General features: G+C 36.5%; 2 protein-coding genes across 9 annotated transcripts in view; one reads left to right on the top strand and one right to left on the bottom strand.

Moving 5' to 3' along the window:
* LOC147406660 (thiamine diphosphate-binding fold (THDP-binding) superfamily protein) overlaps positions 1-12,500 on the bottom strand; it is a 17,960-nt gene extending 5,460 nt beyond the window's left edge. For 5 of the 8 annotated variants that reach the window (XR_015176543.1, XR_015176544.1, XM_086434795.1 and 2 more), the window contains exons 1-9: positions 12,010-12,500; positions 8,412-8,549; positions 8,115-8,297; positions 7,384-7,541; positions 7,185-7,284; positions 6,569-6,680; positions 6,324-6,463; positions 5,655-5,840; positions 5,360-5,554 (exon numbers count right to left, since the gene is read on the bottom strand). Coding sequence is in view for 6 of the 8 variants with exons in the window: in XM_086434795.1 (XP_086290921.1) it covers positions 5,387-5,554; positions 5,655-5,840; positions 6,324-6,463; positions 6,569-6,680; positions 7,185-7,284; positions 7,384-7,541; positions 8,115-8,297; positions 8,412-8,549; positions 12,010-12,276 (1,452 nt within the window). In the remaining 2 variants the exon portion in view is untranslated. Of the gene's footprint in view, positions 1-3,098; positions 3,117-5,359; positions 5,555-5,654; positions 5,841-6,323; positions 6,464-6,568; positions 6,681-7,184; positions 7,285-7,383; positions 7,542-8,114; positions 8,298-8,411; positions 8,550-8,762; positions 8,933-9,858; positions 10,014-12,009 lie in introns of those variants that run through there. The other 3 variants (XM_086434796.1, XM_086434797.1, XM_086434798.1) reach the window with 3 other exon arrangements.
* A 2,683-nt stretch (positions 12,501-15,183) lies between these two features.
* TBL14 (TRICHOME BIREFRINGENCE-LIKE 14) lies at positions 15,184-20,642 on the top strand. The gene is made up of 5 exons (XM_086434792.1): positions 15,184-15,347; positions 17,302-17,607; positions 18,448-18,660; positions 18,981-19,176; positions 19,418-20,642. The coding sequence occupies exons 2-5, from the start codon at positions 17,451-17,453 to the stop codon at positions 20,244-20,246; spliced, it is 1,395 nt and encodes a 464-aa protein (XP_086290918.1). The 5' UTR covers positions 15,184-15,347; positions 17,302-17,450; the 3' UTR covers positions 20,247-20,642.
* The last annotated feature ends 912 nt before the right edge of the window (positions 20,643-21,554 follow it).

The raw sequence follows: 21,554 nt of genomic DNA, 5'->3' as shown, positions 1-21,554 counted from the left end.
TTGGATTGCAGAAGTTGTTGGTCTGATTATATTTTTATTAATCTATAAATGTATTTCTTTTCCCTAAAAGAGCGAGATGTTTTTTTATTTATTTATAACTTTTCTAAAATTTCTCGATTTATTATTTATTTTTCATTTAAAAAGTAATACGAGAGAGCTTATGCCAATGCCTTGAGGCTCAATCTTTACAATGTCAAGGTGAGGTATATGGCTCAATCTTTATGACATTGATGTGCCTAAAACCAAAACTCTGCACTTAAAAACACTGTGAATTCATGATAAATATTTGAGATGGAAAAGCAGCTCTACTGTTATGTTTGTGCCTTCTATTTTGTTGGTTGCATTATATTGGAAGAATATACCAAGAGGGATTCTGTGGGTTCAATCATATTTTTGGGTAACTCTTCCCCTCGCGAGGATTTTGTCTTTTTGCACAGACTATTTATTCATAGCCAATATGTTTTTGTAAATGAAAAACCCTTTTGGGATGGGACTATAGTCCCTATGGTCGCAAGCCTCGACCCCACAGAAGTTTCCCTACGTGCAAGTCGGGAACCAACTTGTTTTAGTTTTCAATGAGGGAGATTTTTCAATTTTTCCGAGGGTGTAAGTGAGAGATCGTAACCTTGTTTTGACAAAAATAGTGAAAGGAACAGTTAAAACAGAGAGAAAAGGTTTAATTTGATTCATTAGCCCTAATTAGGCTATGTAAATATTACATAAGATAACTAAACAAGTGAAAAGACTAAAATAACCCAATAGGTTTATTTAACACTCCCCCTCAAGTTGGTGCGTGGATATCAACGATGCCCAACTTGGACAAGACATCTTCAAAGGAGGTTTTAGTAAGAACATCAGCAAGTTGTTGAGAGGTAGGAACAAAAGGAGTACAAATCTGTCCAAAAACTATCTTTTCTCTAATGAAATGACGATTAACTTCTATGTGCTTCATTCTATCATGTTGAATCGGATTTGCAGCTATGTTAATAGATGATTTATTATCGCAATATAGTAAGAAGGGGATCGGCACAGGAAGACATAAATCAACTAGTAAGATTTTGAGCCACAACAACTCGCATACTCCAAGTGCCATGGCTCTGTATTTTGACTCAGCACTCGACCGAGAAACCACATCCTGCTTCTTATTACGCCAAGTTACCACCGACTGTCACTGAACTAGCATAATCTGCATCTGTCCATGCCTCAATGCGAAGATGACCATGATTGTTGAATAAAATACCTCGACCAGGACATCCCTTAAGGTATCTAAGAATACGATAAACAGTAGCAAGATGAGATGTTTGAGGCGAGTGCATAAACTGACTTACAACACTAACAGCATAGGCAATGTCAGGGCGAGTCATAGACAGGTAGATCAATTTTCCCACAAGACGCTGATATTGGCCAATATCTGACACACTCCCCCTCAGAATCAGCCAACCTATGATTCTGCTCAATAGGAGTATCAACTGGGCGAGATCCAAGTTGACCAGAGGCGCTGAGTAAGTCAAGAACATACTTACGCTGAGAAATAAATATACCAGACTGAGACCGTACAACCTCAATACCCAGAAAATAGCGAAGATGTCCAAGGTCCTTAATCTCAAATTGACGGCCTAAGTAAGTTTTGACCTTGGTAAGGCCATCGGCATCATCTCCAATAAGAACAATATCATCCACATACACAATCAGAGCAACAGTATTGTCGTGGGAGTGACGCAAGAAAATGTGTGATCAGCAGAGCTCTGATGGAAATCAAACTGATGCATGGCCTTAGTGAAGCGCTCAGACCAAGCACGAGGAGACTGCTTCAGACCATAAAGAGACCGACGAAGACGACAAACATGTGTAGGAGAAGCAGAAGGAAGAAACCAAGGAGGTTGGACCATATAGACTTCTTCCTAAAGTTCACTATTGAGAAAAACATTCTTGATATTTAACTGAAAAAGAGGTCATCCGCGGATAGCAGCAACAGAAATGAGAACGCGAATGGTGGTCATCTTGGCAACCGGAGCAAAAGTTTCTTGATAATCAATCCCATAAGTCTGAGCATAACCTTTGGCCACCAGATGGGCCTTATAACGAGCAATGGAACGATTATGCTTAAGCGTGAATACCCAACGACAACCCACAGCTTTCCTTCCAGGCGGAAGAGGCACAATTTCCCAAGTTTGAGTCTTTTCAAGAGCAGTCAACTCTTCAATCATAGCTGCGCGCTACTCAGGATAAGCAATAACATCTGCAACAGTAGTAGGAAGAGAAACAACAGAAACAGAAGCAAGAAAACTCCGATAGGAGGGTGATAGTGCAGAGTTAGATATATAATTGAAAATAGAATAAGTACACGTGCGCTTACCCTTACGAGTGACAATAGGACGATCATCACAGGGAACAGATGGAGGCGGAGCTGGAGACGAAGAGGCGAGCTGGTCGGACATAAAGGTGATGGTAGTATCACGTGGACGTCGAAAGTAAACCTGCAATGGAGGAGAGGACGAATTGACGGGGGGTGGAGAGGGAGAAATAGACAGGGGAAGGGGAAATAAAGAAGGAAAATGATCATCAGATGAATCTAGAGGAAACCACTCAGTACCATGATCAAAACGGAAGGTCTTGATGGTACAACCAAATTGGGTGTGAACCATAGCAAGAAATTGCTTGAAGATCCCATAAACCTCACTCTTGTGTTTCATAAGATAAACCCAAGTGGTACGACTGTGATCATCAATGAACAAGACAAAATAGCGAAAACCAAGAGTGGATGTAATAGGGGAAGTACTCCACACATCAGAATGAATTAAGTCAAACATAGCAGGTGTAGTAGGATTCATACTAATAGGATAAGAAGAACGCACATGTTTAGCTAATTGACAAGTTTCACAAGAAAAATCAAGCACATTGTTATTATTAAATAAATTACAGAACATGTGTTTCAAATATCCAAAAGAAATATGGCCTAAGCGTAAATGCCAACGCATTACAAGAGCCTTATTAGATTGACTGCTAAAACTACTAAGTTGAATAGCAGAATGGGTGCTAGGGGAACCGGGAACATCCAGGAGATACAATCCATTCACTTCACGTCTAGTGCCAATCGTCCTCTTCGACTCCAGATCCTGAAAGACACAATGAGAGGAATAAAAGGTTACACTGCAGTTCAAGTTTTTGGTAAGACTACTAACGGACACCAGGTTAGTAGTAAGTTGAGGAACATGTAGTGTGTTAGTTAAGGATAAAGAGGATGTAACAGGTAAAATACCTTGACCAGCTATGGAAGACAAAGAACCATCAGCTAGGCGAACCTTGCGATGGCCAGAGCAAACACTATAGGTTTGAAATAGAGAGGACATACCGGTCATGTTATCTGAGGCACCAGAATCAATGATCCATGGTGAGGAAGTGGTGGAAACACTGTTTGCAAATGCAAAGGTACCTGAGTGAGCGAAGGTAGAAACCGGCTGAGATGAGGGCACGACTCTCTAGGATAAAGTGACTGCAGCACCCTAAAGGTAACAATACTCGATCAAAATAGATAAAAATTACTGTTAGAACAGCACTTTGCTGTAATCACAAGCCTCCGTAGGTATTTCCAATAACTGCTAAAACCCTCATATACCCCTTACGATGATTGAAATACAACAAATATTGACCTGCTGTAATTTTCAAGGATTATAATAGAAACTATTATATCATACAGGGTAGTCCTGGTGTTATCTACTGAAAAACAGGTCACCTGCTGTGATACGAAGAACAGACAGCCACCTACTACAATCGCAGAGGGCAAAAAACCAGTTGTTGTGATAAAGAATAACTCAAACAGCCACCCACTTGTGTCGCACAAGGCATATCAGCCACCTGATGGTGTCGTTTGCTCAAAACAAAACTCTTACTGTAATCGCAGGGCTCACACAGCAGCCTCCTAGCATCGTGAAACTTGTACGATGTTGTTGTGGGTGTCGCTATACCTAAAACAACTACTTTGAGGGTCGTAAGGTTCAAACGATGCCAAGATGAGTGTCGCAGGTCATCACAGGAGTGTCGCAGGTGATCACATGTATCACTGCTGTGATCGTAAGGTTCAAACGATGCTAAGATGAGTGTCGCAGGTCATCACAGGTATCACTGCTGTGAATACAGCATCCTTGCTACAACTACAGTCTGATCGCAGGCTTTGAATAGGTTTCAACTCCCTATCGCATCATCCTTATCGCATGAGTATCCGCAGAGAACCCCCGTAAGGGTGATATAAAATGAAGACAAGGGTTTTAGGGTGCTGTTTTTATGTAGAGATGGTCGACTGAGTTTGGTGTAGAAAAGGAAGAAGGTGAAGGTCGATGGAGACTCTGATACCAAGTTAAAACAGAGAGAAAAGGTTTAATTTGATTCATTAGCCCTAATTAGGCTATGTAAGTATTACATAAGATAACTAAACAAGTGAAAAGACTAAAATAACCCTATAGGTTTATTTAAAAGGATCTTATCATCGCCCATGGACTTTGATCAATCTTGCCGAACCACGTAAATCTTGTGTTTCTTGATTACTTTCTTATTTGTTGCATTGCATAAATCACTAGATCTAGGGACCGGTGGCACATTTACCTGTTGCTACCCTCAAAGTGGTCTGAAACTTCATCGACACCTTTACCCTAGAATCTAGAGTGACTTGAGACATCATTCTGTTGTGACAGAAGCCTCCATTTTTTTTTTTTTTTTTTTTTTTTTTTTTTTTTTGGGGGGGGGGGGGGGGGGGGGCACTCATGATTGGATTCATTATGTTGAAGGTTGAGGTTCTTAATACAAGAGGGTATCTGGTAATGAGTTCAAGTTTTGTGTTATAATCTACCTTGTCTAAGCCATGCAAACAGAAACCAATTAATTTTTGCAAGATTTAAGTACTGTTGCATAACATAAAAATTTGCACCCGAACACAATGCAGACATTTAAGTACATCTACACCTAAATGAAGATAACACCAAACACCCATGACCCAAAACATGAAACTTGCAAGTACCACCCTTGTATATCACACTAATGTGTACTACTATAGCATGAGAAGCTAAAATTAAACATTCCATCATTATATAGGACTCAGGTTATAAGCAAACCAGAATGGGTAATGCAGTACTAGCTTTTCATTGCTTATGAACATAGTCCCAACATTTACAGCTTAATTTTTTCTCATGTTCTGACGTAAAACAATATGTCTTCTCAAGATTCAAAAGTAATGTAGTTAAATTGCTCGACATTCACCCAACATTTGTAGGCCACCTTATTTTTGATGAATTATCTATGATAAAAATAAAATAAAATAAAATAAGATAAATGCAAATGTAGGATTTCAAATTTGCCTAAGATGTACCTAGTAACATCCTTTAGTTAGGATGACCTAAACAGGCACATCAGGTGGGTAGTCCTGTGAATGTTTCTTGACCGTCTCTCGGAGTAATCTCTCCTGCTCGCATAGGTTGGGCGGTGGAAGATCATAAACATCTGTGAACAGGTCTGCAAGTGGAGGCTTTTCGACTTTCTCTGCCATCTGGATTGCTTGTAACAGCTGCAGTGGTGTGTGATCAGTCAAATGTCAACATTAATGATCAAAGCCCACCTAAATTAGACTAAGAGAGGCTATGGAAATATGAGTCTAAGAATAATACCTCCTTTTTCACATTGTTTCGAAGCTCTGATTCGTCTATGTCGCTCCACCAACCATTCTTTTCAACCCACTTTCTAAATCTAGTGACAGGATCTCGTGCCAGTCTCCAGTGTTCGATTTCATTGACAGAACGATACTTGGTTGAATCATCCGATGTAGAGTGGTGTCCCACTCGATAGGTGAGTGCCTGTTGGTTACAAAACCAAAGAGAGAAATAAGAAATGGACTTTACAAGTCCAACTGTTATGACGTTGAACACGCCAACAATTTTTTATCAAAAAAGAGAGCCACTATTGGCACCCCAACTTTTACTTATTACACCCCAAATAAAAATAAAGGAAATAAGTGAATGATTGATAATAAGTAAAAGTTGGGGTGCCAATAGAAGCTCTCTCATTTTTTTCGCTAGATTACTATTTTTCGGGGTTTAAGAATTTTTAGAACCCTAATCATAAATGTAAACCACTACTGAAATTGTTTGAATGAGTGTTATAATGTTGATATAATAATTTGAGCTAAACCTTTTTAATGTTTGAAGAGTGTTTTAATCTTTAATGAAGGTGTGATAAATAGTTTAAGAAATTGGGGTGTAATAAGTAAAAGTTGGACAGCAGCTCCAAAAAAAAGCCTGCAAACAATTATTGCAAGTCAAGAAGAATATCAATTGCACCTCAACTAGGACAGGTCTGTGTTCACTTATGGCCATTTCACGAGCTGCATGAACTGCACTATAAACGGCAAGGGCGTCATTCCCATCTACACGGATACTACGAATTCCATATGCCCGACCTTTGACAACGGTACCATCACCTGACAATTCCAACAACCAGACACAATGAGCCTCATTGTTTAACTAAGAATATTGGAAAGAGGTAACTATCGGAATATGAGAGTGCATGGTGTGCAGGACAGTACTTCGAAATTGTTCCGACGTGGGGGTACTAATGGCCCACCCATTGTTGCGACATATAAAGATTACCGGTGCCTCCATAACAGCTGCAAAATTTAAGGCAGCATGGAAATCTCCCTAAAACATAATCCACAGTATTAGAATATAAAGAACCAGAAGACCAGGTTTTTGTTCAGATGAAGCTAACTTACACGACTATTTATATTGGGTGAATCTCCATTTCGCGCGCTGAATATGACGAAATTCCGAGTTTGGTACACTGTTCATTTAATTCCCAAACACATGCATTTGTCATTTTTATAACCTAAGAACTCATGAGTTCGTTACTTTTAATATCTACGAATTCATAGATATACTAGCGAATTCGTTGATTATAAAAGTGACGAATTCACTTGAAATGCATGTTTTGGGAATTAAAATGAACAGTGTACCGAAATTGGAATTTGGACATAAGTTGCGCAAGTTATGGGAGAAATCCCATTTATATTTTAGAGATTCTATTGCCACACCAACTTTTGCCAATGCCACACCAATTCATATGTAAATCACAAAAGATGAACACACATCTTGAGATGGCATTAGTAAAAGTTGGTGTGGCAATAGAAGCTCTCTTATATTTACCTCACTCGTGCCACCATCCCCAATATAAGTGACTGTACATGCATGTTTTGTATCCATCTTCAGTGAATAAGCAGCTCCAACAGCATTGGGAAGCTGTGTACTGACGAACACACAATAATAAAGTTATTTTGAGGTAAGCACATTTTACAGTAGAGATTATGTAACTCGCTAATAATATACATGGCCCATGTCATCTTACGCGATTGTTGAAGACACAGTGAAGTAATTCAGCTGATTTGACCCATAATGGATTGGCATCTGCCGCCCTTTCCCATAATCATACTTGTTCCCAAAGCACTGATTTGCAAATTGTCGTAAGGTAAAACCACGCCATAAGAGAACTCCAGGTTCCCTATACTGCATTTACATCATAGTTGTCCACTCACATTATTCCCCATAGTATATGATTGATCAAACAAGAGAAGGCGTGGATAGAAATACTTAGTGAACAGGGTAAGAAAACTAGAAAAAGGTATAATCCATGCCTACGCTGTATGTATGCACACAAAATAATTTTGGCAAACCACTGGACACCACTAGTCGATCTTCTAGGAGAGAAGATATTTAGGTAGGATGGTCATTTTCAACGAAGACTGATAATAGTTGTAGAAGAAGTATGCAAGTTGAAGGTTCTGAGAGAGAGAGAGAGATGAGAACCAAAAAAATATGTGGATTTCAATAGAACAGATTTGAAAACACTTGAATTAACATAATACATGAATTTAGACATAATTGAATGGAGGACCCTGAATCGCTCAATAGACCCTAGACTTTTGAGGTAAGGCTATGATGGTGATGATGATTCAATAAAATGTAATTGATAGAAAAACGGATTTATTCTATTGAATCAATTTGCCAGTATATGCCCTTTAAGGAACCAATCTATTGTGGGTCTACAGCACCCAAATTTAAGCACAATTATTAATGTACCTGAGGAAAGACAATGTCATCAAGGGTGAGTGCAGCAGCTGATGCGATGTTGATGGCCTCTTCTCCTATTGTTGTGAGGTAGAACGAAATTCTTCCTTGCCTCTGTGCTTCATAGAATATAGTGTCCATAATCTGAAGAGTAACCATTTCGCTATACACTTTTACAGCAACTTCCTTGTTTACCTAATAAATGTGACATCAAGAATTTATCTAGTCGGTCATTATTTAGAGGTAGATTGGGTGTCTCATAAAGCTGAAAGACGAATTATTCGCCTAAAAAAAGAAAAGGAGAGATACCTGTTGGAAACTGCTGCCTATAATTGTCTGTCCGTTGTCATCAAGAACCCGATAGCAATGTGTCCGCTTCTCAGGGGACTCAGATATGAATTTCAATTGGGAGGTGAATGTAACCTGTCCCCCAGGAAAATCCAAGACCTGCCACAAACAGAGAATTCTAATTTGCGTGGGGTCTTTAAAAAAAATTTAGGAGGAAAAAACTCCTTCTATACATCCTAATTTCAAGAGTAAGGGTGTGTTTGAAAACAGTTTGTTGCGGTTGAGAGTTCACAGCTCACACGAGTTGATTAATATTCCATGTTTGGAAGGGTTAACTGACGCAAGTTGCCAACATCTCAACTCTCTACTTACCTATTTTACATGTGTTTCAACTTTCATCGAAAAGGTTCACAACTCTCATCGTCGAAGCTCTCTATGTTTGTTCTTCGTGTTTACTACAAGTTTCCAGGAAATTAAATAAGATTCAAGCCATGATAGACAGGATTCACCCCAGTGACTCACCGCCCAGCGAAAAGAACTTGATGTCCGAGAAAACCAACCCTTCCAGCACCTGAAAATTTATGATCATGGTTTACCCACACCATCAATAGCATTAACTCTCTCTCTCTCTCATTTGTTTCTTGAAGAACAATTTTAGGGTTGTATGATAGAATTTATTTTTTAAATGATTTGATTTTTCTTTTCTCGTTGGAGTTTGGGGAAGAAGTAAAAGACAAGGTGAACTCTCTAACAAGCAAACACAGAAGTTATAATTAACCTTTAGAGTCAACTTTCAGAAGTTGAACTTCTAAGAGTTGACCTCCTGAAAGTCGAACTCTCACCGTGAACTCTCACGTTTCAAATAAACCCTAAATATCCAAAATATGACCGATCATGGAGAGGTGATGGAAATGAACGATCATTTATGTCCCTTAATGCAACATGGCCCCATCGACACATTAATCTTGATGACTAGATCAATAAGTTACGTTCCAAAAGATAATTATGATTGAAATATCTTGCACATCACTAATGTTCTAGCTCAATGGGAGCCATATATGCAAATGGCCGCTGAACTAAGGGTGTTTTTTATTTAGGGCTGTCAACGGATAGGTATTCGATCGGATAGTGCTTTATCCGAATTCGAATCCGAAAAAAAATAGTAATATTCGAATTCGAATTCGAATCCGATCGGATATCACTAACCACTATTCGAATTCGCATCCGAAAGAATTATCAGATATCCGAAAATATTCGATTCAAATTTAAATAATAAAAAATCTTTGATTTTTTACAGTTAATTTACATGTAAAATAGAGTTAAAGAAAGTAAAAATTACCTGAAAAATAGAATTTTTTCTGGCAAGGGAACACCTAATTCATAGCTAATTGATACGAATGCATCTTTTAAAATTATACCATTGATGACATTGTTTGGGAAGTGCTTGTATACAGAGGTGAAAGTGTACCATCACAGACGACGAGCTCCCAAACCTTCTTCCCTCTAATATCTAATATTGGTCTTGAATCTCATAACTATATTTCTGATTTTAGTTGTATTGAAGTTCAGGCTCGCCATGAAACTCACTTGCAGATTATTTGCACACTTTAAGTTACTACCGAGCCTGTTCATTTAGTAAACATGAGTGCCCGACTCTTTCAAAATCCAGCTCGTCAGATGAACCAGGGAGAAGGGAAGAAAGGTTAGTCTTGCCTTATCTCGTCTTACAGAGAAAGAGAAAGAGAGAGAGAGAAGAGAGAGATATTGTCTCTATTAAAAAGAGAGAGAGAGTGAGAGAGATATGTCTCGTCTTACAGAGAGAGAGAGAGTGAGAGTGTGATGTCTTGTCTTTATTAAAGAGAGAGAATGTGAGTGAATTTTCTTATCTTTATTATAAAGAGAGAGAGAGTGTGTGAATTGTCTTGTCTTTATTAAAGAGAGAGAGAGAGAGAGAGTGAATGAGGGATCTCTTGTCTTTATTAAAAAAAAAAGAGTTATCTTGTATTTCTTATTAAGAGAGAGAGATTGTCTTTTTATATATATATATAAAAAAACATTAATTAAGACAAGACACATCTGTTTTCGTTTATTTATATATATAAATAAACGAAAACAGATGTGTCTTGTCTTAATTAATGTTTAAATATATATAAAAGAAGAGAGAAGCATTCGAATCGGATGTAGTGATATCCGAAATCTATTCGAATCCTAAAAATACATCCGAATTCGAATCCGATATCCGAAAATTTCGGATTTGACTTCGGACTCAGATTTCGGCTATCCATTGACAGGCCTAGTTTGATTGCACATGTAAAATAAGTAGGAAAAAATCCACCCTTTGTTAGAGTTCATTGAAATATCTTGCACATCACTAATGTTCTAGCTCAATAGGAGCCATATATGCAAATGACCGCTGAACTAAGGGTGCACATGAAAAATAAGTAGGAAAAAATCCACCCTTTGTTAGAGTTCATTTTCCAACCTATCCCGTTGAAAAAAAAAATCTACCCACGAAATCCCACCCCCAAACCAAATCCTAATCCATTCTTCTTCTTCTTCTTCTTCCCCACCATCACAATCAAAATCGCCACCATCATCATCACCATAGTCATCGTCGATGCCATCTACGACCACCTTCATCCTCCTTCTTCTTCTTCTTTCTCCTCATCCTCCCCCTGTCCTAACCCTGTTCTCTCTCTTTCTCTCTCTCTCCTCTCTTTTTTTTTTCTCTAATAGTTTTTAAATGCAGTCAAACAATGTAATTTGATTTTTCCACCCTACCTATTTTCCACTTCAATTTTTCCATGGATTTCAAATTCCATGGAAAATGACTTTCCATGCAATCAAACACACCCTAAATGTAAAATGACTAGAAGTATAAGCTCTTAAAGTTCAACCTGATTGCCACCATTAATCCAGCACCCTTGGTACTATACAAATTCTAATATAAAGTCGCTCCTCTAAAAAGAACCTTTTAAATGGGCCAATTGCTAAGACTAGTTAGAGGAACGCTGGTTTAAATAAAATATATATAACAAGCCGTATTACATGTAATAAAAAGTGAACGCTTAGTATTTCTTATAGCTAATTAATCTTCTAAATCAGTAAAAGGCCAAGCTTAGATCGATTTTGCAAAAATTGGGACTCATTGAAGAACCAGTCTTAGTTCTTGAGGACCCCTGCTTTGATTTCAGACTTTTTTCTAGTAAAATTTTATTAAATTATTAGTCTCAAATTCAAGCAAAAAAAAAACACCAATCTTCACTATGTACCATATCTATGAAAACCCATTTCCTTTTATTTTGTTTAACCATTACAGAAAAAATTCCTACAAAACTCTGGATTAGAAATAAGTTACTGCGCATAAACTGTTTGATTTCAGAATTTTTTTTTTCTACTAAATTTTTTCTTAAATTATAAGTCTCTAATTGAAAAAAAAAAAAAAAACCTACCAATCTTCACTATGTACCATATCTTCAAAAACCCATACTTTTATCTTGTTAAAAAAATTAGAGAAAGTTTTTTATACCAATCTCTTGATCAAAAATAAGTTAATGCACATAAACTGTTTGAGAATTTTCTAAATGAAAAGAAACTAGAATACCCAACGTAGAATTACCCGATTTTCTTCATCATGGTACGGCAAATCGATTTGTTTCTCAGCTTCAATCGATTCGAAACGACGAAAGGATAAAAGGGATGCTGGATTTCCTAAAATTGAATCTGGGTTTCTACAAATTTCACCAATTCTTCTTGTGGTCGTGGGTGAGGAATCATAGTGGTTGAGAGACAAGGTCCACGAACTATGGTTGAAAAATCTCAACAATCCCATCTGTCTTTTGACATAATGGGCAATGTTTCTTGATCTTGTGAACCAGAGAGCCATGAAAGAAGGTTGACGAGATTACTATCGTAATCACAAGAAAGGGGAGAAGTGCCAGTGAGGTTAGTGTTGCAGCTTTTTTTTTGTTGACGAAGGATAGAGTGCACTAAACCCTAAACTGTAAAACCCAAACGAAAAAGTTCCAACTCCTTCTCCATCGCCACATATTAATTGGAAAGAAACGTCGAAAATGTGATCATCTCTAGTCGTATTTACCAAAGATTGAATGACCGGAAAATACGCCCTAAAATCTTGTTTTGTTGGTTAATTGAAGACTGGGTAAAGAAAGAGGAAGGTAAAAGTAAAACAAAGTCCTCAGTAAATAAAAAAATTACACGGCGGGCTCAAAAATCTGTGGGGTGCCTTTAACACGAATGTGGTCAAAATATCATTTTCTATCCTAAATTTCCCTTTCAAACAACTTTAAAAGCTCTAATAGATGAGCCTTCCACGTTTTGATGAATATTTAAGATATCTCTTCTTTTAAAATTAATGAGATGCCCCTTGACCTTGGTCTCTTCTCTTATGAAATAATGAAAAATGACCTAAACCAGAAAAAAAAAACCTCTTACTTTGTCTTCCCTAAATTAGTCATCTTCAATCCTTTCAAATGATGATGATAGTGACGATGAGGAACATATTCATAGTTATGATGACGATGAGAATGATGTGATGATAAGGACGGGGGTGATGATGATGATCCTACAATAAACATCATTGCCATCATGTTGATTTTTAATTTTTTTTTCAAAATTAATTATCTTAAACATTTTTTATTAATCTATAAGTAAAGACCAATGCCAAGCTCAAGCTCAAGGTCAAGGGACATGCCATTATTATAAAGAAGGTGGATGGCCATTATCATTAAAAAAAGAAGATGTTGGAATATATAATTTCAAAAAAATGGTATTTCTGGGAGACGATTTTCTTGATGATTTAAGGGGTAATCTAGGTATTTTATATAAAATCACTTCAAAATCTACTTCTAAGGACATTTTTTTTATATATAGATATATCCTAAAGGGACCAAATTCTAAGTGAGGGGACCTAATGGGAAAAAAAATTAAAAAAGGGCCCACTGAGTCATTGTCCCAATAAATAGGTATAAAGGAAAAAATCCTAACCTGAATCAAGCAATTCAATCGGATCAAATCCAAATTAAGTAAAATCAAAATGATTTGAATATGGTTTATCTAATAGAATCCGAATATGATTCAAATTAAAATCCAAGGTAAATAATTTCATATATAAATACAAATATACTCAGACTTGACCCGAACCTCGCCCATTTTAGACCCTACCAAGCAAGGCCAACTTGGAAGGATTGTAAACCAAGTTGGACTGGACTTCTTTATGTCGAGCATGGTTCGAGTGGGGATTATTATAAGTTGGTTTGACAATTAGGATTCTCTATTTGAAAAATGAAATCAAATGTATAATTTTTAAAACATGGACTAAAAGATCCTTTGATGGAAAATGCAGACCTTTCGATCATTTTCAAATATTTTTCTTACTATGGCATTAATACCCATAAATACATTTTAAAACATCATTCGAAATTTTGTAAAGAAATGTTTCCTTTTCATGACACATGACCATCATACCCTTACACATTTTTGGTAAGTCTTTGAGATACCTTCATGTTCTAAAACTAATGTCATGGCCCTTGACCTTGATATTCTCTTATAAACTAATAAAAAATGATTTTCAAAATATTCATTTTTAACCTTTTGAATGGTAATATCAAAACAATGATGATCATCGTCAAGAGGTTGAAGAGGATTTAGTTTGGGAAGAAAAATCAATGGTTTTAGATCATTTAAATATTTTTTACAAATCTATAAGAGAAGACTGAAGTCAAAGGACATGTCATCAATTTCTAAACATAGGGTTATCCCAAATATTCACCAAAAGACCATTAGGTCCATATTTTTAAAACCTTGGGCATTTGAGGTCATTTCCCATTCCATGTTTTTTTTACATTGCACATCGTTACAACCATAATTAGGGTTGCAACTTGGGCGGGCCAAACTCGGACCCGATGAGTTCAACCAGACCTAGGGTTAGGTTTGGGCAAAAATTAAATTACCGAATCAAATTAGGTTGGGTTTAGGCATAGACATCGGGTTGCCCGGTTTGTCCGAACCCGAACTTAATATTGTTATGGTTTAAAAATATTTGCTTCTTTCTCATTTACAATTCACATTTCAAACTTTAGTTAATCATCACCTTTTTCTTTACATTTGCGTGAATTTCATATATATGAACTTCGAAAGATATTTTTAGGATAAATAACTGTAAACTTTATATAATTTTTTTATATACCACTTATCTTTATATAAGCCATTATCATACTAAACTACCTAGAATTAATGAGGAATGAGAGCAACTCCATCAAGCATTTTATTGTGGAGAGCAATTTTGCTTATTTGAGGGATATTCACTCCAACTGTACTTAGCCAAAATGACTCTCCACAAATTCAGTTACAGTAAAATGTTTTACAACTGCCATTGTTTTACCATCAATAAGTAGAGAGAGAGAAAAACTCACTCTCTTCTTTTGACTCTCCCACTTTCCCTCTCTCCAAAATATTTCAAATTAGAGAGCCAAAGTCCAACTGTGTTGGAGTGCTTTTGGAGGGTTTTGTTAAATGACAGTTGGGAGAAGATACAAAATCCGAGCTCTAGTGCATTGGAGTTGCTATGAGCCAACCCAACCAATCTGACTTGGGTTGGGCTTGAGTTTAGCATTTCATGATCGAGATCTGGTCCAGTGTAGGTTGGGCCGGTCCGGCCTTCCACAATCCGGCCCGACTCGCCTAAGTTGCAGCGCTGGCCTTAATACGTGGGCGGCACTCATACTTAATTAGAAACAAAACGATTATCTCGTTTTCTGCGATACATTACCGTTGCATTTGATAAGCTCAGGTTCCAAGGACTTTCGTATAATCTCTCTCTCTATCTCTCTGGATCTAGGGAGAAAGCCAGAAACAGTGACGAATCGAAGAGGAAAAAAGGGTTAATCAGAAGGGTTTGATCTCATTTGATTACAGGGGAAATAAAAGACACCAAAGGTCTCTTTTTTGGTTCAATTAGTTACTTTTTTTTTTTTCCATTTTTTTCTTCCATCTTCAGAACAACTCGTAGATACATTGTTCTTCCTGATTTATATATTGTGTTTCATGTTGGATGCCTGAAATATGAGTTCTGTTTCAGATCTCTCTGCATTTACTTCTCATAAATTTATTAGATTGTTCATAGGTTGTAAAATTCCCTTTTCAAAAGACATTTTTTTCTTTCTTTCTAGAAAGTAGATTTGAGACACAGAATAAATATAATTACGATGTAAATGACATAGGGTTCTAGAAAAAGTTATTCTGAATCATGGGTAAGATTCTATTATACCAATGTGATGGAGTAATTTTGTACAAAGGGTCTAAAAAAGGTAGGATAGAGGCTGAAAATTATGTGAATTGGAAATAATAACAAAAGATTGAAGTTTTATGTTTGGATGAAAGAAATGGACCTAGATAGAGTTGAATGACAATATAGGATTCATGTTGGGTACCCCAGCATTTGGTATAAGGGTAGATAACAAAGAATTAAGTAGAAAGATATTAATTGGAACTCAGTTTGGATTTTGTTGTTTTGGTTTTAAAATTGCTCAATTCTCCTACATTTTGGCACAAACTTATTGCGGCTTTAATTTGCATTGAATTATTATTACTTGTAGATCTTATGGATTCTGTCAATGGAAAAAACTTTGAAGCAGGCAGCCCGCTTCAAAATTTTGAAGGAACCCTCTCCGTTGGATTACACGTGGCATTTCCAAGGAGGTGTTTCATACTTTGGTGGAAATGTAGGGTTGTGAAATAAATTCAAAACGCCAGGTGTCTTGTAATGAGGAGGGTTCCTTCAAATTTTGAAGCGGGCTGCATGCTTCAAGGTCGGACTCTCTGTCAATGGGTTTTGTTTATTACTACTATGGCATCTGTTCTAATTTGACAGATTTAAAGCAAACCCCACCATCATTGCTTCATAAACAATAGTCCAGAAGAGGAAGGGATTTTAACCTCTTTTATTTAATTTCCATCTTTATGTTATTGTTATTTATGTTGGAAGCTATGTTATTGTTAATTTTGGAACTAGTGTGTCTTGATACGGTTTTTCCTTTTGATTTCTTGATTGTTGCTTTTTCTTTGACTACTAAGAAATTTTGAATGGTGAAGTTGCCAACGTTCTAGTCTTTATAATTATTCTAGAAGATATACGTAATTTAACCATACAATTAGCCATTTCAGATTAGCGCATTTAACACTTCATGAAGAGAGAGCTTTTGGAACTTCATTTTGCCAACCATAGTTCCCATAATACAAATTGATGGACCAATGTCCTCATGTATGAACGTTGAAATTGTTGAATTAATATTCACGTGCTTCGATGCTATAATTGGCATCTGTCTTTGCATAGAGGTCTTTTCTTAACAAATGGAAACAAAATACATATGAAATATCTTTGTGGGAGATAAGTTATTGAACATGAGATTCTAAAACTCTGTGTATTCAATTGAGACTTGGCCTCGCCTTTTGAGATTTATATTTTTTTAACTGGGTCTAACTTCAAGATGGTGAGTAGTTAATTATTAATGGAAACACAGACATGTGACACCTTTTATGCAAATAGAAATTCTATAACAAGGCGCTTCATGTTTTTCTCCACCACAGGAGTTGGATAGAAAATAACAATTTTCACACATTTCATACACATCTACCGTCAAATTATTCCTCAAAGTTCTATTTCTTGTATGAAATTTCAAAATAAAATCTGCTCTTTTCTATAATATTTGAATGTTCAAATCAAAACTCTATGTTTTTGCACCAAGTTGTTGCAAACTCTTTAATATTTTGCAAGAAATAAATGGATTTTAATGAGTTACACTTTAAATACTATTTCTGACGTTGATTTTGTTTATTCATTTAACTTATATATTGTATTACCTGCATTTACATCTGACTTTTGGGTGTGCAGTTAACCCTGACATTTGCAACTGAAAGACAAGAATGGATTCTTGCTGAATATCTACTATAATGAAAGTTGAAGAAAATATCATGGGCATGATTGCAGTAAAATGCTTTTAAGCTCCGTCTGGGACAAAACTTTGGGCTGTTTTTACAGCAATGAAAGGAGGGAATTCTAATAGATTGAGAAGTGGTAAAAAACTCTCTATTACTCTCACTGCTCTCATTGGTACAACCCTTTTTCTTTGGTTATGGGAGAAAACTCCACTTGTCACAACTTTGCTATCTGCCCAGGATCAGTTCATGATGCCTTCTGGTTCGTATCTCATCAATATATTCCACTTTAATCCTAACATTGTTATATATATATATTTAAGCTATTATGGGAAATATTGTTTTCTATCCATTAAGGCTATATTGAAATAAGGCAAATCTAGAAACGGAATATTAGAAATGAAGGCCCATCTTGTTACGCCTGCAAAGTCGTTAATTCACAAAGTTATGTATTGCAATTTTTGCATCTCGAAACTTTGCAAACTTTTGCACTGATTTTTGTCTTGACGAAATTTTATGATGCCTCTTAAAGAAAAACACGGGAACAAGTACAAGTTTACTGCGATTTGCAGTCATCGGAGGGTGACTAAACAATGAAAAAACTTGTGGTAATTTGTAGAGGGGCAACCAGCAACGGATGCATGCAAATCTATGCTTTTTGCAGATTTACGACAGTTCACCTACCAAGAAGGCCCAAAAAGAACAAAGTTATAATTTTGGGAGGAAGATAGAAATTGGCATATCCTTTTAAGACAATGAGAATCCTTGGGTCAACTCATTTTGAAGATGCAAGAAGCGGTCTTTTTTTATTTTTGGTCATCCATCTTTAGAGGCATTCATTTTGAGGATTTTGTATTTAGTTGAAGGAAATCGTAAAAGGAATTGGGTTACCTCTGTGCAACATAGTTTGTTGTCTTTTGAGGGTGGGATTCTTCCTCCCAAGTTTTCTCTTCTTGTGTTTGGTGTTTCCTCCTTTTCTTAGTTAATTAATCTTTACGTAAAAAATATGTGAATTTATATTACACTCCCTATAAATATATATCTAAGTTTGTTCTTTTTATTGGTTTATCTTTAGCTTTTGGATTTTTCTGTGATGGTGCAGAGATTCTCATGAATGCTCCAACCGATCCATTAATATCTATAAAGTCAAAGGAACACAGTAAGGAAGACTTGTCAAATGCAGCTGTGAAAAGAGAAAAAATAATCACTCAAAGTGAACAAGGTTTTGATGTAGCACCAATCGGCTCTGCAACCATGAGCTCTCGTAGAAAGAGAGATGTTAGTGGTTTGACACCATCTTCCACCAAAAATGAATGTAAGAACAAAAGTAGTGTCTCTTTGTATGATTGTTGCATCTTTGATTATCTTTTAATTCCTATCTTAGCAATCAAGAACGATTTGATGATGAGAAATTATGTGATAGCTCCCAGTTTGTTAGATTACAATACTTGTGTGTGTGCATGACTGATTGATATGGGTTTTTTCAATTTGCATTTCTATGTTTGCTTACAATTACTAAGATATAGTGACAAGTCTTATAATTATCAGATAATCCAGTACTTTAAATATCCATATGTGCTTTGTTACTAATTTGATTTACATTCAATGGGCTTTGGTTTTGCTGCACCATCACAGCTTGTAATTATGCCAAGGGTAAATGGGTCGCAGACAGCAAGCGACTGTTATATTCAGGATTTGGTTGTAAAATGTGGTTATCAGAGATGTGGGCTTGTAGACTGAACCGACGCACAGATTTTTCCTATGAGGGGTTCAGGTGGCAACCTGAAAATTGTGAGATGCCGGATTTTAAAGGTTCAACATTTTTGAGAAAGTAAGTATCTTCTTTATTATTCCCACTTACTTTTTTGAACAAGGCTAATTCTTAGGTAATTTTATATGAATTGGTGTGCTCCTAATAAAAGTTGGTGAGGCAATAGAAGCTCTCTCTTTCTCTCTTTCTCTCTCCATTTGAATAGGTTGACCAACCACTTTCTACAATAAGAGCTTTAGTGATGCCGAGAATTGGGATTTATGATGAAATGTTGTGATCTAATGGTGATAATGGATTCTAGGATGCAAAACATGACGGTTGCTTTCATAGGGGATTCCTTAGGAAGGCAACAGTTCCAGTCTCTAATGTGTATGGTTACTGGTGGTGAAGAGAGCCCAGAAGTCGAAAATGTCGGAAGGCAGTATGGTCTAGTCAAAGCTCGTGGTGCTATTCGTCCGGATGGTTGGGCTTATCGATTCCCAAGCACCAATACTACCATCCTCTATTACTGGTCTGCAAGCCTATGTGATTTGGAGCCCCTAAACATCACAGATCCGGCCACTGACTATGCCATGCATCTTGACCGGCCAACAGCATTTTTGAGCCGTTACATCCACCAATTTGATGTCTTGGCTCTTAATACGGGACACCATTGGAACAGAGGGAAGCTCAAAGCAAACCGTTGGGTTATGTATGTGGACGGCATGCCCAATAACGATAAGAGCCTTGCGGAGATCGGGAATGCCAAGAATTTTACGGTTTTTAGTGTCGTCAAGTGGTTGGATTCTCAACTTCCCCGTTATCCACGACTCAAGGCTTTCTTCCGGACCATATCGCCTCGGCATTTTCTTAACGGGGATTGGAATACGGGGGGTAGCTGTGATAATACCACACCGTTGTCTCGTGGAAGTGAAGTTTGGCAAGATGCATCGAGTGATGTTGTTGTTGAAGGTGCCGTGAGGGGAACGAAGGTTAAGATTTTGGACATTACTGCTATATCTGAGCTGAGAGACGAAGGCCACATATCCCGTTATAGCATTAGACCAACGGAGGGTATGCAGGATTGTTTGCATTGGTGTCTTCCGGGAATTCCCGACACATGGAACGAACTTCTTTTCGCTCAAGTATAGGCCGTCCCATGTCGTATAGTTTATCGATTGTTTTTTTGCTCTATTCTTTGATGCAACTTCACTTGCTGACCGATTGATAAGCAGAAGCAGCACCTCATTCAAGTAATTCTGTCATCCCTCCCTCTAATTTACGTTGGAAATGGCATTCTTGTAATTTTAGTTCGATCTTTTCATAGCATTTTTTATGCAATGAGCGACTGCTGGAATGGAATTGAAAAAAAATGAGGGGTATGACTCTTATTGCAGACTGAATGACGAAGTATGTTGCCGCGAAGCTGTTAAATGTATCATATCGTCATATTATAATTTGTTAGAAGAGGATTGATGGTCTTGCATCGATTTAAGTTCTTTATGTTATTTTCTGGATTTGTACAAGAATATCCCACTTATTAATTTTTGAAGAAGTATCCCATTCTTTGATTAAGCTTTTGTTCGGTTGTGTTTTTTGAATTACTGAATTTATATCCTGTACATTAATCATCTTTTAATCATGAATGACGATGAACATTATTTAAAAGTTAATTTCTTGGATAGGTCTGAAACTAAGCAAAACCGTAAATTAGTTTCATTAGAAGGTTATATCATATACATTTTTCGATAGATATAAAATTTTATTTAATTTTTTTTTTTTAAAAAAGGCAGAAAATGAGACCTAATTCTTTAAGAGAGTTGCTATTGCCATGCCAACTGCGTGCAAATTTTTGGTGATTTATATAAGAATTGGTGTGGCATAAGTAAAAGTTGGCGAGGCAAGGAACCAGGGAGGCATCAATATAGCGTGTGTGAATTATCAAATGTTCGATCAATTTACACCTCTTGAGTTTACACTTGCAACAAAAGGATTTTTCCAAAGTGAGACATTTGTCACAGATGACAAGAAAAATAAAATAAAAATCAAACTAATATTTGCCAATCCAAGTCAATTTTTCATGTCAGTCTTGGCCGAGATATTTTAAGATGTTATGAAACTTTAAACCATGGTTTTGACTATAAGATTCAACAATTGTAGGAATCATAATTCAATCAAAAGTGATTAAAATGTACAAAAGAAAGAAGACCAATAAGAATGATTAACTAGTTCATCTCTTTCTTTTAAAAAAAATAAGTTTGCTTTTGTTTGGATTTTTCAGGGGTCCATAACCACCAACAGATAAGTTTGTTTGTAACAAAAATCATATTGTTCGAAATCCCTTGCCTAGATCTTTCCAACCTCCAAATTAAATGTTTTTATCTCAGAAATTTTATTTTTTTGAAAAATCTATAGTATCCTTAGAAACTTTATATTTTACAACCAACAATGTTGTACAT

This window comes from Akebia trifoliata, chromosome 3 (genome assembly GCF_017979445.1).
Source record: "Akebia trifoliata isolate Shusen 1 chromosome 3, ASM1797944v1, whole genome shotgun sequence".
Lineage (NCBI taxonomy): Eukaryota > Viridiplantae > Streptophyta > Magnoliopsida > Ranunculales > Lardizabalaceae > Akebia > Akebia trifoliata.
Note: the sequence above shows the minus strand (reverse complement) of the source record. Positions and strands in the feature narration are given on the sequence as shown.

What these genes read in the sequence shown, in the direction of transcription:
- TBL14 (XM_086434792.1), top strand. Translation starts at nt 17,451, where the DNA reads ATGAAAGGAGGGAATTCTAATAGATTGAGAAGTGGTAAAAAACTCTCT. An exon ending in TCAGTTCATGATGCCTTCTG is followed by an intron (nt 17,608 to 18,447) that starts GTTCGTATCTCA and finishes GTGATGGTGCAG; the next exon opens with AGATTCTCATGAATGCTCCA. An exon ending in GGTTCAACATTTTTGAGAAA is followed by an intron (nt 19,177 to 19,417) that starts GTAAGTATCTTC and finishes AATGGATTCTAG; the next exon opens with GATGCAAAACATGACGGTTG.